At 40.4% G+C, this 18,764-nt stretch overlaps 1 protein-coding gene across 1 annotated transcript in view; it reads right to left on the reverse strand.

The window, feature by feature from the left end:
- The window catches only part of LOC128297944 (uncharacterized), a 29,221-nt gene extending 10,831 nt beyond the window's left edge, over positions 1-18,390 (reverse strand). The window contains exon 1 of the mRNA XM_053033664.1: positions 18,201-18,390. Within this exon, the coding sequence (XP_052889624.1) occupies positions 18,201-18,390 (190 nt within the window). The remainder of the gene's footprint in view (positions 1-18,200) is intronic.
- Positions 18,391-18,764: the final 374 nt, after the last annotated feature.

An 18,764-nucleotide genomic window follows, 5' to 3' on the forward strand; every position in this document is an offset into this window, starting at 1 on the left:
TTTTGTCATGCTTCAAAATATATTTACAGTTTAAACGATTTGAGAATGTTTATATTTTTCATCGACTTGCAAACAAAGAAACAAACTAATAGTTTTTTTAATTATGTTACATACTGTAGTGTGCGTATTGATTGTAAAAAACATTTTCTCTTTTATGAGTAAAACAACTGTTTTTCTTTTATGAGTAACTTTGAGGTTGTGTATCGTAAAGCTCACATGACAGAGTCGGTGCTAAAGCCTATGAATTCAAGTAGTAAAATTAGCAAGGACAGACACTGATTCAGAATTTTGTCTAGCAAAAAGAAGACAAGAAGTCGTATTTTATTCGTCGTATTATTAAACTTTTTTTTTATATTTTCAAAAATTCTTGTGGCCTTCTAACTATGTTACGAACTGTAACACTATTTTTTTTTTGTTTTTTTGACAACGTAACACACTTTTTTTTGTTTCAGCTGATTTAATTTGACAGTACGGTTTTTTTATGATAGGAACGGGGCGCAATGACTGCAGCCATACACTGGATTTATTGAGCTAATATTATTCGATAGTAAACACGATACACTGAGTGGGCAAAACCACGGTTACTTAGGAAAACAAAAGCCTATTGTTTGTTTCGCACATATACTGGAAAACCCGAACGAAAGTTCCGAAACAATACGAACCAAACAAAGGGACTGATGTTATCTTATCACGCATCGTGTCACATGATTCGTATTCATCGGTTAATGGAATGGCATTAATATATGTTCCCGGGGCAATAAGATTCCATTCGGTCCCGTGTTGAGCGAGTGCTCCCAGGTATCAGCAGCACTAATCAAGCGTCCTCTGCCTTCTGCCGCACGCACGTTCAATAATAAACGAACGTGGCTACTGACAGGTTGGAGGAAGGAAAGCGTTACTTAAGGTAGGTGAATGCTCCAGAGTATGGTCAGGAAGCCAACAAACGCAGAGAGAGATAGTACACAGGGCAGGAAATAGCAACGAGTGATGGATGATGCTAACCGCCAACCTGGGAGCAGATACATGATGAAGACGAAACTACTATTTTGCTGTGGAACATTAGTGAGTGATCTGAGGCGCTGGTTATACGGCATTAAGCAGATTAAGCCACGGGGAGATCCTTAGCATCGCAACACAAGCCACCATTTATCACGTGCCATTTCTCGCTCTCGTAAAACAAACTCTTCAGCGACGCAGTAGGCGAACATGCAAGCGCTTCCATCCAACGCATTTTTTTAGTACGGACTGTAGCTGTCAGCAGTTTGTCAGTTGTGCAAGGGTGTGGTGTACTGGTGTGCAGGTAAATTGTGTGCATGGTTGTGTGAATTACATAACTTTAGGTTAAAGGAATTTGGGTCCCCCACTTTTCCGGGGGGAAACTTTTGGGGGAAGTATTGGATTGAAATCGGTTCAAACCTTGCCTGGCGGTGGGCACTTCGGGCACCCGTCGGTTAACGGCAATTGGGCCCCATTTCATCATAGACGCGGAGGGTCTACGGTCTACTAGCGGTTGCATAGGTGCATCCATGTCAGAGTACGTGGTGGGTGGCGTTTGTGGGGGTAAGGTAAAGCCCGAAATGGGCGTGCAGCGAAGCTCTGGAAGAACATAAATGGGTATCGTTGGTTTTTTTTTGGGTAGCTCTCGAACCATCGGTATGGCGCCTAGCTTATTAGACATATCTGTACATGTTTTATTTACTTTCCTTGTTGGGTGGGAATTTTGAGGTTAGATTTCTTGGGAATTTGGTATCGGGACGCGAAGCTATCTATACAAGGTGTTGTGGAGGGGGTTGAGTGTCGATTTTGGTAACTGTGCTCATCTGCAATAGTTGAATTATTTCTGCAATTTCTAAACATACTTTGACCGTGAAAATCGAATTTATGCAACAGAAAGTAACCCTTTAGTAGAATATTTTAGAAACATGAAATTAAAAAAAAGGTGTCGATAAAACATTATGTACAGCAATCTTAACTTCCTCTGGAGCCTACGTAGTGTTTACTGCAAGTGCAACCAACGGGTGCAGCATTAAACGCACGTACGGAGGTATGTAATTTAATGCACAACCACTGCGTGGTGTTTGTGCCAAGTTTTCCCGGTACGATGGGCACTTAATCAAAAGTGGGTTTTTCCGCCGGATATCCGGGTCCGGTGGCAGGTTCGCGTGAGTTACGACTTTATTAAATTAAGGAACCACTGAACCACCACCTAACGATGGGGTCCATCGCGGTAATCACCTATTGGACGCGTTTCGATATAACTAACCAATGTCTAGCGGGTAAGAAAATGGTTACAAAAATTGTAGCAAAAGGTAATATTCTTTTATCCATGGTTTAAGGCAAACTCTCTCTGGAATTTTGTTTAATGTATAGTAGAACTGTCCTACATGATGCACTAGTATCTACTCAACCCATACTATTGGTTATGTTGCACTAGAGGGCACATGAACTGTTAATTCTATTTAATTGACACTGCTTTTGTTCCTGTTTTCTCTATGCAAATCTAACGAGCTCTCCCATTAGGGTATTAATTTAATCATTTTATAATTGCATACAGCACTGAAAAAAAAAAAACGTTGCATGCCTGCACGACTTTTTGCAAATTACAGCAGTAAAGAAAATCGTTCGGCAATAAATGTTGAACTTAATGAGCACGTTGTTCTCCCTTTCCTTTTTTCAACTTTCAATATGATTGGCGCGAATAAATGAAGTAATGCTATGCGATTTAAAATATTATGTTCACACTTTTGCGGTAGTTTAATTATTTACGCGAGCTTATTTGCATTTTACACACAGAGAGAGAGAGAGAGAGAGAGCGCAAAAAAAAGGAACTTAATTGACTGCAAAGTTACTCGTATCGTGAAAGTAATTTACTGGGAACGGATATTGCATTAAAGTGATTTTACTGTCGCTAATGTGAATCAATAAATCATTTCAAATTTTTCAACTGCTTTTATAATTGAGTTGTGCCATGGAAATGATGGAGACGCCTGGTACTTCACGTATGCGGAAGTTGCGTGTAGCTCACAATTAGCAGTGAGTGCTTAGAAACAGATTATTTTTTACGATGTGTTGATTTATTTTGTATAGAACTATAATTTAGCGAAATTTGCAGAGGACTATCATTCAAGTATAGCCAGCCTTTAATAAGCTGATTCATTTCCACGATAACGGAATAGATTAATGGAAAACGAGGAATGAATTCCATAATAAAATGACATAAACACGGCATATTTGAATGCCAACAGTAGAATGTAATTGAATTCGCATACTCTAATCTGTACATTTTTTTCCTGCACAATAAAAGACAAACCTCGAACCAAATCAATCTGGGAAGCTTAGGAGGGCAATGGATGTGGAAATCGAGCACTTTATTGACCGGTGTATACGCTTACGGTACTGTCTAATTGCACTCTACGCTACACTCTACTACGCTGCCATGCTGCAACAAGTGCACGCTTTGCATGGAAAGCACTACAGTCCGGCATAGAGGATGCAATGCATAGCGTCACGGATTTCTCTCCTCTACTTTCGCATTCCTTTTCGCAGCACACTTCAGGACGATTTGTGCCCGCCTTATATGCTGTGTTCCGTGCTATTGGAGCGCCAAACGTGCCTTAATATTGCGAAAGTCATGCCGCTATGGTTTTTTTTTGCATCGTGAAAATCCTGCGTGCTGCAACACACCATTATCGTTAGGTTTAATCATTCCGTTGAAAAAGAAACGAGCACTAGGGAACGAACGAGCTAGAGATGGAATGGATGGACACGGGAGGGAAGGAAGGACAGGAAGGAGTGAGCATGATAGGAATGAATAAAATAGACGTGGTTTACGGTTTGTAATGAGCGGTGTACTGGATGACCCACGTGAAGCGAATAAAATCAAGGGAGGAACTCGATATATTTTTTTAAAATTAGGACATTACAGGGCAGTGGTTCGCAAAGAGCGACTTTTGTGATACTGTGATTGCGGTTCTTATACATTTCATCGCATCCCGTCCCATTCACACTTACATTCGAGTTGCACTCGAAACGTATTGCTGTTTCATGAGACAAGTCAACATGAATTCTACGCACTGCTTCAATAATCGTTAAAAACAGTAAGTACTTGATTTTTTCAACCTGTAAATTATTCTGTCACATCAAACAACCCCTCTAAACAATTACTTGATGTTTAAATGATGCTCGCAAACTATTCTAAATTCTTTCCACAAAATTGAGCATGAATTTCTCAGTTTGTGGTATCGAAGCTGAATCATTATGAAATTCTGTGATAATCGACATTGTCCGAGCAACGATTCGCAGTAGTTTGCCGACCACTGGAATTTTTATAATCTAAAAACATTATTCTTGCATATAATGTTCAGGTTCAAAAGCAACTTTTACTAAATTCAAAACCTCTGCAATCTCTGGTAAGGACTGCTGATGTCATATGTTGACCATATTGACATATTGACATATTTTTGAAGTGGAGAAGTGGATCTATCAAAATAAACTAACTAAGCCAAAGAAGCTAGCTCAATAGACGGAAAGTGCAAAATACTCATTCGCAGTAAGTAATGATCTGCATTTGGTGTTAGAACAGTTAGAACAGAATAATGAGTGTTCCGCACCAAATTACATCAGGAAGAAAAAGCTTTAGTTAATCAAATTTAGTAAAGCAAATATAAACCTTTTAAAGTTTTTTGGCATATTCATTTCAATCCACTTCAATATCATAACCGTACTCTCGAACCTTACACTTAACTCTACCCATTAGATTCTGTATAATATCTGGCTGCAGTTGCTTCTAAACTAAACTAAAATTTTCTTTACGTCTGCTTAAGATTTGACCCGTTTTGATATTCTTCTGATGAGTGCCTGTTTCATAATAGAGCAGAATTTTTCCAAGAGGTCAATGAGTTCCGGTGTGTTTGGGTGGTTCATGTCCTTGGGAACGAAAGAAACCAAAAAAAATATTGGCATGAAACTAAATCAGATAAGAAGATCGTAGGCTCTCAGGATGCTTCTACAGAGGAAGCAGACGCATGTATAGACACTTCTTGCTTCTTGCATTCCTAGGTCTTCCCATATACAGGGTTTACATAACCAATCGGTCATCGTAAATCTACTAAATGTCGTCATCAACAGTCTCTTTGCAGTGTAAACCCACAATTCGGTAGCGTTAACCCAACAATGACATTGAGAACTTTGAATCGGTCACCGTATTTCCCTTTGTGGGCTAGCTGATTACACACCTTATTAAAAACTATTTTTTATTGGTTAATATAACAAAATTAAAGTTTTGATTTCTTCTCAGTAAAATTCAAACTTTAACTAACTCACATATAACAGAGATTTTCAAACGAATGAGAGAATTATACTCAACATACTATTAGCATGCTTGCGCTGAATGAAATAACAATGTTTAAGTTTTTCATTTTAAACTTAAAAAATATAGTTTTGCTAATTTAATTTCATTTATCACAATAACTATTCCATGAAAAATAACATGTAGATCCTTCTTTGGACAGTTTCCATGATGCATGATGAGGCAATCAGGTATCGTCAGCGTTTGGTGCTGAAGCGAATTTCCTCGTGTTTGGACAAATCCTTTTCACAACGCTGTCCTTAAGATGACGCCATTTTTTCCAATTTCGGGTAAAATTGCATCGATCAAATAACGTTGATCAAACAATATACTCTAAACGAATTCTAGTCAAAATTATGTGAGAAAAACCCTAATTCATAACTTTCAGGGGCATTTTTTCTATGATGCATCTTAATGTAGGACACCCTTTAGAGTCATCAATTTTTCAGCATAACAGCTGGTTTCGGCGAAAAATTTGATTAAGGCGATAGAGAATGAGTATTTATACCTTCCGTCTCTATAATGCAGGACTATTACCATCCTATTCTTACTTGTATCAACTTATGCAGCTTCGTATTCATAATTTGAGGGAATCATGAGGGTTCGTGTGGATTATGGGGTCACAAGACGAAATTTGGTCTGTGTTTTCAATAAAATAATTCAATTCAGAAATGAAAAACCAAATGTTATTCATGTCTGGCTGTAATGTGATCTGCTTTACTCCTGCTGATACATTCGAAACATCCATGTTCCATTTTGACGCATTAAAGTTATTAAATTTCCAATTAAAATTAAGTCATAACAGCGGTTAATGGTTGGACATTTTCTGTGAAAATCCTGGAGCAAGATAGACATGTCGGCATCCCCTGTTTTGACAAACAAATCACTGATCTTGATAGGCGTTCAAATGCGTTGCTTTAAATTCGACACATTAATCTTTGCTTCGCGCGCAGTGCATGTCGTTCCGGCGAGTGTTACTTTATGAGCTTGAGCCATAAACTTTAACCGCCCGAGGTTCGGGGGGGAAAGGGAACACCTAGCAATTTCGCTTTACAAATCCGCACAAGCAGAACGCCTTCGCGTGACAAAATCTGATTAAGTAAGCCCTCTCGGAGGAATTGCGAGTCGAACGTGAAATCCACGCGCCGCTAATGAACCGAACGAAACCAATCCCGGTGCCGTCGGGGGAAATTCTCAAACCAGACGCAGGCTGGCGTAACTTTCGCTATCGATTGTACGCTCCGGGTTTTTACTGCTTTGGTGTGCGCGTGTTTGTGGGTCTGTGTCAGTGTTTTGGTGCCGTCAAAGGCCACAAGCTGATCAATCATACCGCCCCGAACGTGCGGAGTGACACGCGAAATTCCCCAATGTGCGAACAGTAAAAGAAGCTGAAGGCTTGGTGGGATATTTCATCCATGATTGCACACTCTTTTCCCATGACCGCTACACGCGTTCGACCAACAAGGTGTGGTAAGGTCAACGGATTCTGATTCACGCATGTTTTATTGTTCTTTTTTTTTTACTATAAGAGATGAAAAAATATACACATTTTTTAGCCGAGAAGATCGGCACGATCTAACTTTCAATCCTTTTGCTCGTGCACTTGAAAGTACTTGAAGCAAAGGGTATGAAGTCATTAATTTCGGTGTATTTTATTACCAGTGTCAGCAAACGCGAACTGGTCCGGAATGAAAAACAAAACGAAACATTTTTGGTGCAGCAAAGGCCGGCACGCCGCGAGTGTGCCGTCGACCACCCGGTCGTCGAAAAAAAAAGACGGCCATCATAAATCAATCGTTAACGTTCATAAATACGAAGCGGGTTTCGCAAAAGCGGAGGCCGATGGTTTTCGTGCGCGGGCAGCACGCACGCAGTAAAAAGAAATATTAAAATGTTTGTAAAAACGCACAGGAAATCCTATAAAATGTTGACGGGTTTGATAATAATAAAACCTCACTCGAGAGAGAAAAGGCAGTTGTTTGTGGGCTGGTTGTACGTTCCCATTCCCACAAACACTCTCGAACGGTCGTTTTTCTCGAAAGAAGTGAAATTTATGCTTGTGCAGGCGGATCACTTTTTTTTTGGGTTTGGAGCGTTTAAGATGAGATCAATTTTATTGTTGCACGCGTTGGGAAAATATGGCATCCCTGCTATCCCTCGTTGCTTATTTGCCATTTAATCGTCGAATAACCGCTCACCAAAATTTGATTTCGATTTGGATATGTTTTGATTTGAAATGTAGCCTTACGGTGATCAAACGTACGATAAATAATCGATTTATATTCAAATTTCTCGACCATGTGTTAGGCATGGTGCTGGAGGTTTGTTTCGTTAAATTATCCTTAAATATCCTTTATATGTTTGGTCCATCATTCGTCATCGAAAGAAAAAGGATTAGAATTTAAAGCAAGATAATATTGTGATTGCTGCTAATATACAAAAAAAAAATATACTTAAAGTTTTCCTTAATGGCATCGCATTTTCCTTAATAAAAATGATTTAAAGATTTTACTTATTTCAATTCTCGATGTACACGGTATCAGTCATTCAGAGATGCACGTATTTAGTGACTAGACTGCGTAGAAAGTTTATTGGACAATGCTCAACCAAACATGGCAATGATTGGTTGATTATGTTTAATTCTTCTATTCAATCAATTTTGTCCAATTTATTTAAATCTTCACTCTTCGTAGTTAAGTAATTAAAACCGATCTTACAAATTTCAAGTATAAACGCGGGTTTTACTAACGCGAGGCAGCTTCCGATATAAGCAATTTTTGGTAATTTGACAGCTGGGTTGGTTGATAGTACAAAATCTATGCCAAAAGGTGAAAAATTGGTCATAAATACCTTCCTTCCTTCTCATATAAATAATTTGTTTATATTTGATTTTAATGTATTCTTTCAAAAAGTCACCAAATTTGTAGAATAAATTAAGTGCAGAAATGGATGTCGACTCTGTGACTTTGAAGTATAAACGAAATTGCACTTGGATTCGAGCTACGCAGAAATTTGAGATACGCGGATTTTCCATGGGTTCTAGTAGTCCGCTATAATCGCGTATCTCGGCGACTACCTGTATAGTGGAACGCCGATTGAATCGTGCAGATCGGGACTTCAGGGCACATCTTCATTTTGTCGTAATGTTTGGTGTATAATGTATGATGGGTAAGTGTTTTAGTTTATTGTTTCAAACAAAAAACTGTAATTTTATTTAAGAATATGAGCATATTTCATCTTAAGCCATCGAACAATCCAATTCATCTGCCAATGACGTTGCAGTAAATATGTCAAATATCCTTTGGAGCTGACAATTATGAAAAAGCACGGATAATCAGAGACCCGGTTAAACGGCACCCGGATAATCGACATTCCACTGTACGGGAAACGAGTGTACTTAAACGTTTGCGAAAGTAAATTTTGAAGATCACATGTTTTATTGTTTATTTATTACATTTTATAATTGTATCATAAAAAACATAAATCAAAGAATATGAGTAGATCGTTTCAAATTACAAAAGCAATCAATAATACATTCTGTTTAAAAAGTTTGTAAAAAAAGCTGTAACTCGCAGTGGAAATCAACTCCAATCAACCACCTCATATCGTTTCCAGTGAGTAACGCCTGCAATGACCGTGAAATAGAATTCATCGCTGAATCATTCATAATGCGATCGATCGATTTGTCGACTGCCTTTTATACTGCGGCGGAAACACCTAAAATAGCGGCTGGAGGCCAAATGAAAATTATAAACGATAAAGCTACTTTGAAAGTATCTCAATTACATGGCATTGACCGTTGGCATGCTTAATGTTGTGTTTTCGATAATTAAACTGTTTGTCGTTCGTCGACACATCGAAGGACTATGTCAGTGGAGTTCTCACTCTTTTTGTTGCGCTAGTACACTAGTAGTATTAGTAGTTTTTGAATTTAAATTTTACAAGCGAAGGAAGGAACAACTCATTTATGAAATAAAATTGTCATGGGCGGACGGTGTTCGAACTTGTCGAACAAATTTAGCTGATGCTATCGCACCGAGGGACGGGATCGATGTTTGCCGGGGTGTTAAAATATTTTTCCACACCGTTGGAAGGCACCCAAAAAATACCCCCGGGACGGTAGGTAATGTATCTACATCGATATTGGGAGCAGAACAAATTTGGTTGTGCTGGAAGAAGAGGAGGAGAACAAAAAATGCCAACACACTCTTGGCCTTGCTCGCTCGTTTGAACGTTGTGCGCAAAGCATCATGCTGCTGACAAAATTGTGTCAAGCGAAAAAACATGATCGGTTCGGTACCGAAGCAGACAGCCACACTGTCGAAAACGGCATGACGCTGTGGCGCTGTGCGGCCCGACCGATGACGTACGTGTTTACACACTCCATGACACCGCGTACTTGACGACAGGTGGCAAATTCTGGTACCGGGGTCGTCTATATCATAGCTCGACGTCCCGCCTTAGATTAAGCTAGCTGAGGTGCTGGGAATGTTGAATAAAGAGAAAAGTTTTCCATAATCATCTAGCAGATAAATATGGATAGAAATGATAAAAGCGTGTTTTGAAGATTGCTCGCCACGAATGCGTATTCTTGGTTAAACCAACACTACAGTAAGTGGGTCGTAGGGTTAGAAGGAAAGTATCATGCACATTTCATTTGTCTTTCAACTTTATTCATCCAGCCGAACAAAAAAAAAAATTGAAACTGGTGACAAATTATGACACTCAGATCATCAAATAGTAGCCTGACCCCTGTCCAAAGATGTCACCGGCATACTGCGGCAGGCAAACGCTTCATCACGCCACGATCAGCTTCCACGGCTTCAGCATCATCTCGGCTCATGACTTTCTATCTTTCCCAATGCCAAAGAAACGCCCTGGGTCTCTAGGTTTGGTGCTGTCAGCCCGAGATTTATTGTGACAACTGAAGGGTGACAATCGTTTGTTACGCCCGACTATGATTGTGTTGTGAGGTAGTGAAGATCGGCCCAGCACGATAGAGTAATACCGGCCGCTTGATTGTGGTTTTGTTTGGTTTTGTGCGTCGCCATCCCGAAAACTTAAACCTCACCCATTGCGGATGGGTCGTAAAGTGATTAGGCTGAAACTTTTGACATTCAAACATCCATTTCGGTAGCGAACGCTAACGAGCGGATAAGAAATATGGCCGTTCGCTTTGATGTGGACGAACGAGCGAGGGGGTCGGCATAATTTCGCTACACTTCATTTGCGGGACGAATGGCGGAACCTGCGTTTGAGATATGGTGCGAATTATGCGTGACTGGGACCCTTCAGACAAAAAGGTTAATCATCCACCAACGGAATCCGCACTATCAAAACAGTAATTTATCAATCTCGTACGCTATGTTGCGGATTATGAAAAAATAAAAATTTATTCAATTTAAAAATGTCAAAACATATGAAGGTTGGAATCTATAGAAGATTTCATTGTTATTGTTGAGGTATGTAGTACCATATTAAAAACATTGGTTATAATTTGTAAATCAATGTAGTAAATTTAATAACAACAATTTTTTTTTATTTTACATGACTCATGACATAAACTTAGTATAATGATTTCAACTGTTGAGTCGCGGTGGATTTGGTTTGATTCTGAGATGTCTGTAGAATTCGTTATACCCAAAATAGGGTGAAAGGGATTAATCTACGATACTGAACACGAACCCGTATAAATAGTGCACAAATGTGCCCACTTTTCAAGCCAAATAATTGCTGTTTAAAATAGCTTAAAGATTATTCTGACACAGGTTTGTTGGTGTGGGATTGAGGTGTGGCATATCATGTTCATCATATGTATCGCTTAATTTAACTTCACGTTGACATGATATGGAGTGTCATGGTAGTAGTATATATTTTCCTGACAGGTAAAGTCCGGTGTTGGAGTTCATCTGTCAAATCTGAATGAGTGGCTGAGCTGTCATTTCCGAGTAGCACGTATAAACAACCATTCGGTTAAGTACCCGCTTGATTGTTCTTTAAATGATTTGCAAAAATATTCATCACATCTTTTACTGGTAATGTTACCTTTTACGTGTTAATAAACTTTTTAAATATATTTTATACATGCATGTGAAGGAAGGATCGAGCTATCACAAAACAAAGCTAATTATAACAGTAAAGACGCTAACAAAATTGAGCAATTCCCAACAGTATCTTTCCAAATAAGGTTACTACCAAAATTTATCAATTCCTTTCGATTCGATTGGCAATTATGCAAATAAAACTTTGTTTGCAAAGATTTCTTCTCACACAGAATTTAATTTTATTTCTGTGTCTAAATGAAATCAACGATTCATTTCTCTTGCGATATCGAGCGTTCCATTGCCGTTAAAATTGATCGTTGGTTGGTCGCGTTCGACGACGTAAATGGCCACAAAGCACAATGGTTAGTTAGACGTCTTTCATTCGACGTACGAATTCTCTGTGGCAAGACATTTAATGTGACTGGCGTTTTCGTCCAGTTCGTTGAAGCTATTCGGATGCAGAAAACTGGATAGAAAATAGTGGCGTTAGACTTAACCGGAGTGAATGGAAACGATAATTCCATTGTTAAATTTTAATGAAGCGAGTTCAAAAAATCCGGGGCAAAGTGTGCAAAGGCAGCTGGAATGACTCTGAGATTTAGAGACAAAACTGTACAGGGGGAAAAAGCGTTAAGCGTACAAAAATGGTGTATTGAAAGTAGAAACGCGTTACATTGCTGTTTTCCCTTCTTCCGTCACTATGACTGGGACGTTACACGTAACGGTTCGCTGAACAATAATGGACTCCAATGGTAAGACAACTTCAGTTTCTTGGTTTGAAATGGTGCAATGGTGCACGATATAGACGAATAGATTTTTGCACAGTTTAATAAACGAGGAACTGAACGTTCGATGGCGGTTTACCGCAATACTAACCCGCAGTGCAAATGACAGCTGTCATCGGTAGTAGTGGCCGTTGATGACTAGTCAGATTCGCTGCGCGCTCTGCCCACCTCCACACAATTGCTTAATTCGGAATGGTCTGTCTCTGGTTTTGAGCGATGAAAGTATAGCGTAAATATTGGTTTTCAAAACAAAACAGGAAGACCGCACTTGACGTTCTTTCCCACTCGCCATCTTTCTCTCAGTGCAATTTGATGCCCGGGATAGGTGGGCGATGAGCGGGTACGGTCATGTCACGCTTGACAGGTGATACAGGAGCGTGCAAAAGCGTGACGAGTACACCGCACGGATAGGTTCCAAACGGGGTCTATCCAAACGCCCCCCGTTGCGGTGTATTTGTTTTGCCTTCGGTTCGTTACGGGTTTGGCCAATACTCAATCCACGATCGGGATATATTTTGACATGAAATTGAAGAAGGCTCTGTTAGTTGTCTAGTTAGAGTAGGTTATGTAAAAGCTTGCATCCTCACTTCCTTCATCGAAGCATGCTGTTGCGAAGCACAGCACACGACCGAACATAATCCTCTTAGCGAAATGATTTCTTCAGCAGCTTTGCCAAGCCTTCTAGATTTGGGAAATGATGGTAGAATGAGGTAAACACGAGGCCCCAGAAAGCCAAAGTTACAAAAAAGAAAGCACCGCTGAAACTCCAACCATGCCTCGGAAGAGTAGCGGCAATGTGTGTTGGGTACCCTTTACACAAAATGATGAAAGTTTTGTTCGGCGCGAGTGTGAATGATAAACGGGCTTTAGTTTGCTGGTTGTTGTTGCACAGCACAAAACACGAAGGGACATGAAGGCATGAAGAAGAGTCTCGTGCATGATGCAGAAAGGATGCGAGAGCGGTAATAGCTGGTGGTCGGGCAGGAAGCAAATGCTTCGGACGCGGTGTTTGCGTTTAATAATCATTCTTAGGAAATAAAATAACAAACAAAGTTTTGCGGGAGTCATTCCTGCGAAGGCAGCGACATAAACACCAGCCAGCGGAACAGCAAAAAACACAGCGAGGACTTGAGAAAACAGGCAACGCCAAGACGTTTCTACCTCTGGCGTCTAAACGGCTAACAGTTTTTCTTGCCGCGTAGCTGGTACGCGCGATGGTTGTTTTGTTGTTTTTTAAGGGATTTTGTGTTGCTTTTTCCTGCTTTGCTTATCGTTGACAGCCACCAGCTAACGTGCTTGGGCAAAGGTAGAAATGTTTCCGCCGTCTGGTGATGTCTTTGAGGTTTTGGATGCCTTCACCACGAAATTTCACAACCGTACCGGGATAATCACCCGAAAAAGAGGGACGAAAGAATAAGAGAGCGAAAGCACATGCCGGTCGCATGTAACACTTAGTTTCGCACTTGACTCTGTACATCCTCTGGGCCCCGGTGGATGGGGTGCTGTTGAGATGATGTGTTCGACTCGTTGCACGAAGTCGAACGGTGTGTACGAACTCATTTTGGGTGGAAAAACGAATTCTGCCCGTGACAGCTACGAGTAGGCAGCTGTAACCGCTGTCACGAGTGTCCGCTATCCGGTACTTATCAGCGAGACATGATGAAGGTCTTGTTGATTCTTACGTCCGCTTTTTGCGTTTAAACCATCGTGGCCAACGCTGTTGACAAATTTTAACCACCCAACCAGCCAGCGAATGGACTCGCGAAACTTTCTTCCCAACAACGCCCACAGGCAGGTGGTTCGAACACAATGAACGTAAATTTATCCGCTCCTTCAACGGATCGCAACGAACCTGTAGTACCTGGTACTTATGGGGATTTGACGCGTTAGTGATAAGAAATCCACCGCGGGGAAACTTCCGAGACGTGACATTATGATATTTTTTTTTGTCTTGCCCTTTCCACGATTGCATGATAAAGTGAAGTTTTGCGCCAGTTTGTGTCGGGTCTTGAAGTCTTTCACGAGGACGAGACCCACAAGTTGCCATTCATGACTTGAACGTTGCTTCTGAGTGGGGATGGTTTTTCCTTCGGGAACAATGATGGCAAAGTTGATCCGCTCTAATCCACCCCAACCATGATGCCTGGTAAGAGAACTTTTCTTTGCTTTATTTTTAATAGTGTGCAGATTGATTTGTAGATCTAAAAGAAGTTATTGATATTTGGCGTGAAGTGTAAGACGAAAAGCTTTTTTGTAATAAAAACTATAGTCTGTATTTACTCAGGATGAGCTTACACATGCTAAACTAATCTGGATAAGAAATATAATTTTTAAGTTATTGAGGCCAGAGTTGCCAGTCGAAAAAATAAATAAATAAATAATAGTGAATATTGAAATATTTTTAAATAAAAAGGGCAGACAAATATAGATTTGTTTACCTCCTTCATTGTTTAAAAATCCTTGTTTTCTTAACATGTGTTGGGTTAAAGAATAAGCTCGTTGCATTTATTTCATTCATTGTTTGGTTTCAGCAAATATCACTATTAATTCAATCAATTCAATTATCTTGTTATTGGTCTTGATTAGGGACAATAGCTTTGAATTTCGAAACAAGTCTATCGCGGTCAAACTTGAAAGAAAAATGTTTAATTTTGGAACAGCAGAAATAGCTTTTATGGGGAAAACAATTCAAGCTTAAATTCATAGCTTAACTTAGCCTGTCTATTTATATGGTAATCTAGCAGGAAAGCCTCGAAATGTCAAACTTTATATTGAAAACAGTATAATAGACTCTAATATTAACTGACGTCTAAAACATTAGGTTTATGTTATTGTTATTGAAGCTTTTAACACTAACACTGGTTTGACATATATACAAAGTCGTCCGGAGAATACGATGGATCCCAATGATATCTCATTCGTATCACATGAATGTTTGGTATCGTCGTGAAAAAGAATGATTTAGCGTAGCATAGTGTTGTGCCTGAACTATGTGGAGATCCTGTGTATTTTAAAAAAGTCAATATAGAGTGCATTCTGAGTGTCATTAACATTAGATCTAACGGAAAAGTCATTTCAACTGATTCAATCCTGTTGTTTATCTAATTCTTTATTGAAGTTTGACGAACCCCAACATATATTGAACCATGGTCGAGCTCCGTCGTCTATCACTCCATCTCAGTTTGGGCCTATCACGCCTCCTATGTCCATTTGAATAATCTAAAAGGACTTTACGATGTCTTTCTAAGGCCCACTAGCCCACCTCATGTCATGAATTAAACCAGAGCATATACCAAAGTCGAACATGAAGTCAGCAATGCTCGGAAAAATCAGACACATTTCTTTATAAAAACCAAATAGTCAGGATTGGTATCTTGTCATATATTCTCAATAAAAGAAGGTCTCAATATGTCAGCTTCATAGAAATGACAAAACAAATCTGTAAGCCGAATCCTTGGATGATTCATTATTAAGATGTATCTTAAGCCAGAAACCGCTCAGGTAGCCACAGGAGAAGCATTTTGTTAAAGCATCCTATCTATTCCTTCACCGCAAACGATGTCTCCCCGGTCGTTTGGTCGTTAATGACTTGCAAATTGTTTCCTGCGTCCTGCCTCCGTCCCGGCATCACAAACCCATGCACTTTCATAATTCAGCGTCGGAACGTTCAAGCGGACCCGATTAATTTCAATCCCCATCCCCGGGCCAATCAGCCAATCGACACGGACGCGCGTTCGTAGAGCAATTTTTATGAATGATTGAAATTATAAATAGAGCGTATAAAAGATGGATTTCCCCTCCTCACGTTGCATGCCAAAAAACAAGCAGAACAAGAAAAAAAAACACAACAAATTGTCCCTCTAACATGGTTCTTTTCTTTGGGAACGATCTGGTCCACGGTTCGCTGTAATGGTGAGCGATTATTCATGTTACTTTTTTTTTGCTTCCCCATCGAAGAACTGCTTTCGATTTTCGTCCACACGCGTTGTGTGCCAGAGCGTACTTTTTTATGGGAGCAAGGTTCTCATAAACGATTCTTTTTTTTTCTGCCTGCTGAGACCGCTGAGTGAGATCGTTGGGGTCGGGGGAAAAATATAATGCTAATTCGGAAGCGTCTGTTTATATAACCTAGAAAAAAAACTGAGAGTAGAAACCTATCGGTGTGTGCCGAGCCAGACCAGACGCCGGGTTGGACCGGGCAAGGATTGTTTGAAACGTTTCGCTCTTATTCACAACGGACAAGTGTCATGAACTTGACACAGGGCGGAAATGTGATTCTTGTTCTGCCGCCGATAGTAAACTCAATCACAAAACTGTGAAAGGGATGTATGGTACACGGTTAGTGAAATAAGCAATGTGTAAACCATAGCAAAAGGTGAAAGGAGTGGAGGAAAACTCGGGCACGTCGATTGACGTTTGTGGAGAAAGATTACATGCCGGCTGGCTGACAGCAAGGATGTTGTGGTTTTGCGAAACGGGATATACGATTTCCATAGACGGCACGGCCCCAATAACGCACCAGCTGCGAACAGATGTTTCATTTCGATGGGAAATGTGTTGAATTTCGTTTCGAACCTGATGTGTCTGTTTCTTTTTTTCCCCGATCATCAATGATCTACGCGGTGGTTGATGATGTGCAGGTGTGCATTTACATGAGCACGCATGACATTAAATGATACAGTGCTGTGCACTAACCAATCGTTTGAGTGTCGCAATGGTGGAGAGGTTTGCACAAAGCTCAATAAAAATAATGAAATAGCAAAAAAAAAAGGAAACCTTCTCGCTCGTGATTGAGCACCAAAAATCGATTAAAATATTGATGAGAAAAAAAATCTCCTACAAAAATCGATTATACCGAGTCCTCCCTTGGGCTAATTACAACCCCATTGGCATGAGTGGGAAAATTATGTGTGTGAAACGGAAAGAAAGGAAATAGAATTAAGAAATAAATAAACCACTAACATGAAGCTTTCGGGGTCGGGGGTGGGGCGTGGAAAATGAGTGCGTAGAATGCGCAACGGAGCGAAATGTGGGTGGTGACGAAAAAAAAAACGAAAGAAAGAAAGAAAAAAAGAAAAAGAAAACAGAACGCGAATTTCACGCGAGATTGCGCTTCTGTGAGTGTTTGTGATACGTGCATGGGCCTATATACTTGTTTTTTTTTGTTTTTTGGTTGCTGTTGAATGTTGTTCATTTTGCTATTGCTTCGATTTTTCGTTTTGACAAAATGCCAGAGAGAGCGCACAAAATTACATTTATTTTTAAAAGTCACATCGGGAACTCGATGGGGAGAGGAGGGAGGAGGGAGAGGGTGTTGGAAGAAAATATAGGAACGGAGTCAGTATCGTGAAAAAAACACAGTGAATCGAGTGGGTTGGTGGGGGTCATGGGGATGGAACGGGGAGTAATCCAATAGCGTCAATGGTGACAAACGGATTTGGATTCGAATTCGTTCGATATATTCCTCGGTGTATGGCACGAGCATAATTTTAGTTGGTACAAAATGTGTGTGTTTGAGTGTGTCCCTTCCCAGGGCAATATTGCGATTGGAACTCTATCGGATCGGAAGAGACGAGAAAGAGCAAAAGGCTTGAAGAAAGTGAAGGTAATAAAAACGATCGATTGGATCGAACGCAAATATTTCCACAGTAAGATGGGATGGGTGGCAGAAACATTAATTAGCATGTATTTGCGATTTTCTTAATGAACAGAAATAGCGTACTGCTCCAAATGTATTTATAGCCGAGCTACGATGGTTGTAGTGTTACAGATGGAAGTTATCATAACCCTGACAAATCGAAAAAATCGCACAAATTCGCTTATAATAATAATTGATATTTTCTTTAAAAAATACATAAATCCGTTTGACTCCATTGGAAGGGACATTGAGGTAAGAACGGAGAGTTCGAAAGGGGCAATCGTGGGGTTATGGAAAGGGGACACGGATTGTGTTGTTGTTGTTGTTGTTCTGGTATCTATTTCTACGCAAAAAAAAAATACAATAACCATCATAGCAATAGCAACCTTCATTGTCCTGCTTGACGTGGGCCGGCGAGAAGAAAATGTGCGTCCGGTAGTGGTACTCGTCCGAACCAGCCCCACCGTAGCTGTCGCGCGTTTTCCGCTGATGCCGGCCGGTCGTCTTACTTTTCGAACCGCCACCACCGGCACGTCCGCCACCTTCGCGCATGTTTTTCCGAAACATCAAATTCATTTTCGGGCCGTGTTTGTGTTTGTGCCGGCGTTCCAGGAAGCTCCAATCGGGTACTGGCGATTCTTGCCTGGAAGGTGACTCTTGAAGATCACTCTTAGCTCTTGGCCTGTCTGCTGCAGGTGGCCGACAAGAGGAGGTTGACGATGGAACACTATTTCTCCTATCGACGCTGTGCACTGAACGAACACGCCGAGCACTGCTTTAAAGATCCGTACCACATATGGTTAGCCCTTTTTGCGCACAGATAAATGACACTCGCGGACGCCATAGACAGAACTTTATGCGAAAAAATAGAACTACCTCACTTATCACGAAGCCGCGCAGTACACAAACCGAACAGAGCTGTTCCACATAAAGGTCAGACCCTTTGCAAT

This window comes from Anopheles moucheti, chromosome 2, assembly GCF_943734755.1.
Source record: "Anopheles moucheti chromosome 2, idAnoMoucSN_F20_07, whole genome shotgun sequence".
In the NCBI taxonomy this organism is placed as follows: Eukaryota; Metazoa; Arthropoda; class Insecta; order Diptera; family Culicidae; genus Anopheles; species Anopheles moucheti.